Here is an 8,316-nt window from a genome sequence, read left to right as displayed (position 1 = left end):
AAATAACAATAAAAGTGGTTCCAAAGAAGTATGATGCTTGATTTTTCCAAGAACTCGGTTCTCGTAAAAGGCCAACTATCAAGAAAACTAGCAGTCATATAACGAACACAGAATAGTGATCCAGTTCTGTACGGTAGGTAGACGGTTGAAACTTCAACTTTCTATGGTTTCAAGGAAATCCAGTATTTGACTTACTTTTATTTTATCTCCGCAGATGGCTCCGGACGGCATATTAAGCAGCTAGCAACTTACAACCGCCTCAGGCTCAGGCGCAAAGCTGATCTTTTGTTTCTCGCAGAGAACAACTATATACCTACAAACTTGTATTTTTTAACGGAATATTACTGTTTAAAATTGCCAATCGTTGTGTAATTGTCAGGTGACGTCAAGCTAATTCCATAATTTAATCCTACTTAAATAGATTGCTCAGTAACTTTCGTTATATAGCTTTAAGCGGTACTAGATAGCTTTGATCTTGGGTAACTGTCCTCGGTGAGTCATCTCGGTCAGTGGCGTACAGACTATAAGCACTTCCTGATTTATAAAAACCTAAAGTTTTCCCTAGATTTTTTTTCTTTTTAAAATGTGATGGCGGGGAAAAAGTGCAAGTTGTTGCTTGAACATGTGTGTGTGTTTTTAAAATTGTTGAGAAATTTCAAAATATAATTCAAACATTGAACGCCCTGTGTGTCTTTGAAACCAGTAATATTTGCAGAAGGCATATTTAGCTCAATCAATTTATTTTGGTCAGTATATCCAGCTTCGAGATTTCCCAACCCTTCGCGGACACCCTGTACATTATTTTAATGTCTAATTTTTATAACTTTTGACATTTATAGAAATATTTCACTTGTATAAATGGAAATGGCGGACAGAATACCAAGACATAATTATAAATACATTATACAGCGTGACCCACTAATTCATTTCACAATTGTCGCTTTTCTATTAAACCTTATGTCAATCGAAAATTTTCCAGATTATCCTTTGACAGGAGCCTACTACGTTATTTTACATATAAGCTATTTGTAAACTTCGCATTTTTTCATAGAAATGAGATTTCGTGAAAAACTAATGAATTTTGGTATAGGAGTAGGTGTAGCAAAGTTGTAGAGAATTTAATTCTGCATCTCATGGTATGAAAATATACAGGGTGTTCCATTTAAAAAATTGGAGTTTTTTCAATTTTTCAATTGGCAATTTTGACATGATATTTTGGTCACCCTGTATAACGCAGGCTAGTTTTTGGAGCATGATTCGGAAGAGTCATCCTTACTAAACACCTGATAAAAAATGGGCTTAGTAGTTATTAGTATAACCCGTCAGTATCAGAAAATGTAAGCAGCCAATATCGACTAGAAAAACCTTTCAAGCGAGATATCTCAAAAACTGTGAATATTTAAATAGAACAATTCTACACAAAGTACCCCTTATTTTTAATGTAGAATCCGAAAAAAATATAAAAAATGTGTGTTTCCATTTAAAAAACCAAAGTTGGTGTCTGGCCAGGAAAAGTGGAACACCCTGTATAGGTGAATATATTTTTAATTTGTACATTCCGAGAAATGTGGCAACACGGTAAAAAGAAAAATCCATATATTCCTCATTTTAACATAGATATTGGACTTTCCCGCACTAGTGGGACGCGCTATATAAGATATTTTGCCTTTAAATTTCTGAAAATTTATTTTCCAAGAAAGAATTATTAGATCTATTGGAGATCTATTAGAATTGCATGGTTTGTACAGGTTACAGTTTAATTATTTTTTTTTCGGAAACTGGATTCGACTGCGCAAAAGTAACATCAGATTCGAGTTCAGCACATTGAAAATAAGGACGTAGAAAAAATTTTGTAAGGTTTTCCAATTAAATAAATACCGGATCTTCCACAAATAATTCTGCTTAGTAATATGACGCAATTATTGAACCAATCGTTGAAATTAATTATTTCTGCCGGTCGCTCGACCCCAGCGCATGTTACGCCCATGTACGCAGACAGTTGCTTACAAAAATTACCAATGCAGCACTACCTGTATGGAAGTATCGAAGAGCGGAAGCTTGAAGCCAAACTACATCCTTACATCCAAACTGTTTCCACCACAATTCGAAACCTTGAATCGTACGTATGCGTGCGTGAACTCATAGTCCCATGTCTAAATGGTAGAACGACGAGTTAAAGGTAGATAAAAAGTGGAAAAAATCAATAAGATACGGAATCATCCACAATATCCAAATAAAAATATAGTTATTGTGCTCCGGGGCAACTGAAAAGGTGAGTTTCTGTTCGTTTTGTTTGTTCGAATCTTATCTTCAAAGCAAACAAGCCCAGTTTACAACTAAACTGACATTTATTTGTTTCAAAACATAACCTAACTTCGTTCGAGAACACTGAATTTATCATCAGCCTAGTTTACTTAGTGATTCATTTTGTATTATTTAAACGCCTACATATCCAGTTATTGGACAGAAAAATGTCGGGAGCAGTGTACCAACCAACAACTGTGACATACGAGTCCAACGGGACCCAGGACAGATGGCAAGACAGACCCATAAGCTACCTGGCCTCCACAGTCACACAGACAGCGAGAAGGCCCTGCGGCTTGGACTGCCTGCCATCCAGGAGCATACTTCCGATTATATTGATTTCGACTTGTGTGGCTTCCTTTTCCTTAGGGTAAATACTATTATTTCGCACGTAGAAAGATATAGCGGGTAACTTAATTCTCCTTTTAGATTGGTTATGCTGATACATGGGGCCCTAGGGTATTCCGAGAACCCGGAAAGCAATGAGGATTTCTATCTGGTGGTAACCATAATCGGAGCGATACTTTTTGCGCTGTCCATATTGCTGTTTGGTAAGTACCTACGCCTTTGCAGTCTTTTAAAGTATAACAGATATTGATTGGTGGATGAAATTAACCTCCTATAGTAAATATTTATAAACAAAGACATTCTTATCCGGAGAATGCCACAATAAAGCCGGTAAACTAAATATTTAAGCAAAAGTGGTATATGGTTCATTATCTTATGCTATAAATAAACCGAAGGTCACAATCAGTGTTATTACTGAAATTACTTCTGTGTGTATAAGCTTAATGCACCAATAAGCCTTCACAGGGCATAAACTGATTAATAAACAGATAATTTATTCTGCATTATAGCCTTTTGTTGTCCCCATATATCATGTTTTATTACAGTTTTATCAACAGGTACTTAATAAAACTGTTTATTGCATTTTTTTTAAAATACTTTCAGTTACTCTGCATATCTAATTTTTTTTCATATTCACCGAGTTTGCTGTGGAATTCCTCAAAAATTTGACTACGCCATCTGTTAGATTCCCACTGAATTATGAATATTCTTTACTCACCAAATTTACCGGTAGATGGCGCTAATGAGTGCCTTAGATTAAAGTCACTAGATTGATAAAGTACCTCAATCACCCGCCATGTTGGGGAAAAATCCCTATTGGCAATCTTGAATTATAAAAAATTTTCCCACCCCATTTTAATCTAAGATAGTATACAATTGATTTTTGATAGTTTTTTTTATATAAATAGCACTAATATCAGTTAAATTTAGAAACGTTTAAGTAGCAATTAATACAATCAGTGGAATATTTAGAATTGTCAAAAATAAAGTGACATTTGTCACTATTTTGGAGGAAATGAGAACAATGGTTGTGGTACTTCATCAGTTTAAGGACTTTACTCTGGATTAAAGTCCCTAGATTAATTGATTGTTTGTGGTACTTAGTTTCCACAGCATATTGGCAATTAATTATGTTTTAAATTTAGCTGCTATATAAAATAATACAAGTTCTAATAATATTTAGTGTTTTTCTTCATGCATGTACATATTAAAATTATATTTTTTATTTATGATTTTGCCCCAAATCAGTGACTGGTTGCAGTAATTTGGCAAGCTGGCAGACTTTTTAGATTAAAGTCCCTAGATTGATAAAGTACTTCAATTGATGTTATTGTTTTGCCCAAAATAGCTGTTAAATGTTATAAAAACGTATTGAAAATTCATATATAAGTATAGTAGTATAGTACAATCAGTAATAGGGTTTTGCCCCAAAATGGCAGTTAATTGTGATACTTTATCAATATTTAGGGACTTTATCCAAAGTAAAGTCCCTGTTTATTGATAAAGTACCGTAAGCAACTGCCATTTTGGGGTAAAACCCTATTGCTGACTTGAAACATATGCATGAATTTTCAATATGTTTATACCACTAATTTTCACATATTTTGAAGAGTTTATTATGCAATAATTCAAAATTTTCATCTAAAATACTGCAATAAATAAACTTTTTTAATATAAGTGTCACAAATTAATGCACGTCAAAACACCTTTTTGGGGCAAACCAGAACCAGTTGCAGTACCGTTACCTTGGATAAAGTCACTAGATATTGATAAAGTGCCATAAACTGCTTTTTTGAGGCAAAAGTTGTATTGCCGATCTTAAAACAAGTTTGAATTTTTAATTTATTTTTATACAATCAATTTTCACTTATTTTAGAGTTTTTTTTCAAACTGCATTAGAATTTTTTCAGTTTTTAATGTATCCAAATAGCACAAACCACCTTTTTGGAGCAAATAACAAGAATTGGTCGTGGTATTATCGATCTAGGGACTTTATCCTTAAATAAAGTCCCAAGATTGATAAAGTACCGCAACCGTCCATCGTTTTGAGGCAAATTTATATGTAAATAGCACAAACTGAAAAGTCAAGGAGTTTTGGAGCAAATCAACAACTTTATCATTAAATAAAGCAATTGATAAAGTACCGCAACTATCCACCATTTTGGGGCAAATTAATTATTATCAACCTTGATATATAAGTTTGGATCTTCACCATATTTCTTGGTCGATTTAGAAACTTTATATGGTCTTTTGATAATTTTTTAATATATGGAAATAGTACAAACTAACAAGTCAAACCACCTTTTTGGAGAAAATGACAACAATTGGTCGATCTAGGGACTTTATCCTTTAATAAAGCCCCGAGATTCATAAAGTACCGCAACCACCCACCATTTTGGGGCAAATTAATTATTATCATACTTGATATATGTTTGAATTTTCACCATATTTTTATGACGAAAAGGCTGTAATACTTGGATGATCTAGAAACTTTATACAATAGAACTTTGATCATTTTTTTTATATATTATGTAAATAGCACAAACTGACAAGTCAAACCACCTTTTTGGAGAAAATGACAACAATTGGTCGACCTAGGGACTTTATCCTTAAATAAAGTCCCAAAATTGATGAAGTACCGCAACCATCCATCATTTTGGGGCAAATTAATTATTATCAACCTTGATATATAAGTTTGAATCTCCACCGTATTTTTATAACGTTAAACGCTGCGGTACTTGACCGATCTAGAAATTTTATCTCCAAAATCTAAATGCGGCAAATGTTAGACCTCTCCTGAATTATGAATCCACTTTACTCGCTATATTCACCAGTAGATGGCGCTAGCGCCAGTAATGAAAACCTGCAGATCTTTAATACCGTACCTTGTCCTTTCAAAGTGTTCTTCCTGCGTCTAACCAGGAGGATGTGTTGGAGAAACGCAAAAGACCACATGGGCACGTCGGGCGGTCAGGCGCTCACAGTCAATCCGTCTACGGATCTGCTGGTAGCAGCGCAGTACGCCCCCGTATCCGAAGTGGCTTACCAGCCGGCTCAACAGGAGGACACGGAACAGAGCAAGCTCATGCCCCAGGAAAACAAGGAGCTTACGTAAGAACCTACGAATTTTCTCGGGAAGAACCTAATTTTTTAATTTTTTTCAGTAACGAAGATACGGACCGTATGGTCGAGAGCGACCCGAGAATCGTTTTACGTCCTCTGAACCCTCCCGCTCACGAAGAAACCTAAAAACCGCCCGCGAGTACCTTTATCAGTACTTAACTACACGAACCGTGTGGTACTTAAGGTAAAGACAACTTTAACTTTGTAATTTAAAGACTTCACACACCTAATTTATCTTTGTTGTTGAAATACTGAATCGAGGCTGTAATATCTATAAAAAAAAATTCTGGGCGTGATTCGAAAAAGTGAACCTCGGGGATCCGCGTCGGGGCTAGTGGGTTCGAGAATACGGTAAAGGGCGGCACTTTTTCGTTTTACGCTGGTGTTCGGGCAACAATTTCAAATATATCACTTAATCTAAGTAACCTGCTGTGAAATTCTAATTAAGGGACTACATGCTTCCTGCTTGTATAGGAATTTATTTTTTCCAATTTAAACGCGACTGGGAAGTCGATCGGGCATTTCTATAAAGTCAATTTTCGGCGGTATTTCCTAATAACGACTGCAAGATTTATCACAATTTAAGCGAGAACGTTCCCAATATTTCGAAAAGTCTATTTTCTTAAGTAATTACGCTGGTCGTAGTTATGCTAACGAGATCAACGTTTAGGAACAAAAAAAATCGACTAGTTTTTAAGGACTCTTAAATCATTCAGTTGAGAACGTAATTTGTGGTAAACATTAAGAAACGATTGCCAAACAAGGAGATTATTGCAATTTAACGCACTGTATTTGTTACGCTAACTTTTGATGTTTTTTAGTTTTTAGGACTCGTTTGTAAATCTAGGTTAGGAGTTAAGCATCTCTTCGAGGTGAACCTCTTTTGGTGCCGTAACGATGGACCACAATGAATCGCCGTACTGAAAGTCGAATCTCAAACTATTTTTTTATTTCCATTGATTCCCTCCATTATAGTGCAGAGTTCGCGTCCTGGTCAAAATTGTAGGTTAGACTGAGCCGCTGGCGCCTTTTCGGAACCTGCGGTTTGCGGTAGGAAATTTTTATAGGGGAGACACCGGTTGTGACTGTGACTCAGTTACTTATTTATTTTTTTATCTATATTTATTAGATATCCAGTATTTACGGGCTTAAATCGATAAAGATACTCGAATTAGCACGAAATCCTCCGTGGAATAATCAAATTGCGTTTGAATTCGTCACAGAGTAGTCACATCTCAATCTTTGTTAATTTAAGTCCGAAATGTCAAAAAAAGTGCAAAGAATTGATAAAATCGTATGTAATTATTATCCATATTTTATATTTATGCATTGACTTATTCTATTGATTTATATTTTTTGTAACAAGAGCATTAAATTATAAATTAACAATTTCTTTGTTTTTTTTCACTGAAAGTATAAAAGTTTGTGCGTTGCAAGGCTTCTGGAACTTTAAGGTGCCTCAAGGCACACTTTTGGGGCTCCCAAATTTTTAAATCCGCATCGTTGACCCACAGCCAACTGGGAGCTACATAAATTTAGCAATAAAAAAGAAACAATAAAACTATTTTTTATGGGTATTAGGATCATTACCATTAATTTGTTCCACATTTTTTGAAGAAAATAAAGATCATTTTCGTACGCAGGAGAGCAAATGGCTCCATTCGACATGCTGACTCCCCACTGTGCCATTCAAACGGCTACAGTAGGAAGCGACCTGCTATATTGCAGGTACCTGTTGTACGACTGCCATCCACAGAGGGCGAAGACAATGTTTAAATTGTCATTGTTGCGAGAAACAACTACTCCGAGGGCTATATGCCCCTACCGGCATTGAATTATACTCATAACACCTAGTGCAACAGCTAGGGTCGTTCGTCAGTTTAACCCACCAGGCACAGACCGGTTTCGGACCTATTAGTCCTCATCGGTGTGTCATATGTGAGACAACCGACGAACGAACCAACTGTTTTGCGTCGTATCGTCACGAGAAGGAAATACATTGTCACTGAACTGATGGAGATCGAGAATTACATAAAAGCAAACAACAAGAATGAACAAGGTTATTTTTTTTGTGGATTGAGATTAGTTTCATTACCATTAATTTTAGTTTCAAAACTTTTATGAAAGGAAAGTGTATGTCGTGAACTATTTCTGAGAACTATGAAAATACAACAGTTTTATAGTGCCCCGAGGCACAAGCAGGGTGTCTTGAAATTAATGGAACAACATTTGGTTGCAGATTCTTCAGACAAATTTAGGAGACCCGTATTTTTTATTTTTGTCAAGTGCCCCCCCCCCCCTCTTTTCGAGTTATAGACCCCTGAAATCCGCCCCTAAAAATAGTCTTTTTTTATATCAGAATCCGGTTGTACAAGAATCACTAAATTTGGTACACAGGGGTTTTATAACATGTGGAATCTGATAGTGCTACGTTTTTTGGCGTGGAACCCCCTTAACTTTTTCGTGGGCCCTAGGGTGGCCCAAAAAATACGAATATTTTTTTTTCATGTCTTGTGAAAATATGTTAGTTTATCATGTTTT

The 8,316-nt window shown here is 35.6% G+C and overlaps 1 protein-coding gene across 2 annotated transcripts; it reads left to right on the top strand.

Annotated features, from left to right (window-relative positions):
• The first annotated feature begins 2,016 nt into the window (after nucleotides 1–2,016).
• Nucleotides 2,017–7,156, top strand: LOC108912754. 2 transcript variants are annotated; one of them, XM_018718134.1, is made up of 5 exons: nucleotides 2,017–2,272; nucleotides 2,468–2,674; nucleotides 2,734–2,855; nucleotides 5,553–5,763; nucleotides 5,817–7,156. In XM_018718134.1, the coding sequence occupies exons 2-5, from the start codon at nucleotides 2,472–2,474 to the stop codon at nucleotides 5,899–5,901; spliced, it is 621 nt and encodes a 206-aa protein (XP_018573650.1). In that variant the 5' UTR covers nucleotides 2,017–2,272; nucleotides 2,468–2,471; the 3' UTR covers nucleotides 5,902–7,156. The 2 variants fall into 2 exon arrangements, with proteins under 2 accessions (XP_018573650.1, XP_018573649.1); XM_018718133.1 differs by having other exon boundaries at nucleotides 2,457–2,674.
• The last annotated feature ends 1,160 nt before the right edge of the window (nucleotides 7,157–8,316 follow it).

Source organism: Anoplophora glabripennis, unplaced genomic scaffold (assembly GCF_000390285.2).
Source record: "Anoplophora glabripennis isolate ALB-LARVAE unplaced genomic scaffold, Agla_2.0 scaffold883, whole genome shotgun sequence".
NCBI lineage: Eukaryota > Metazoa > Arthropoda > Insecta > Coleoptera > Cerambycidae > Anoplophora > Anoplophora glabripennis.
Note: the sequence above shows the minus strand (reverse complement) of the source record. Positions and strands in the feature narration are given on the sequence as shown.

Coding starts and splice junctions, on each gene's coding strand:
- LOC108912754 (XM_018718134.1), top strand. CDS start 2,472: ATGTCGGGAGCAGTGTACCAACCAACAACTGTGACATACGAGTCCAAC. Junction 2,675..2,733: donor GTGGCTTCCTTTTCCTTAGG/GTAAATACTATT, acceptor TTCTCCTTTTAG/ATTGGTTATGCTGATACATG. Junction 5,764..5,816: donor CAGGAAAACAAGGAGCTTAC/GTAAGAACCTAC, acceptor AATTTTTTTCAG/TAACGAAGATACGGACCGTA.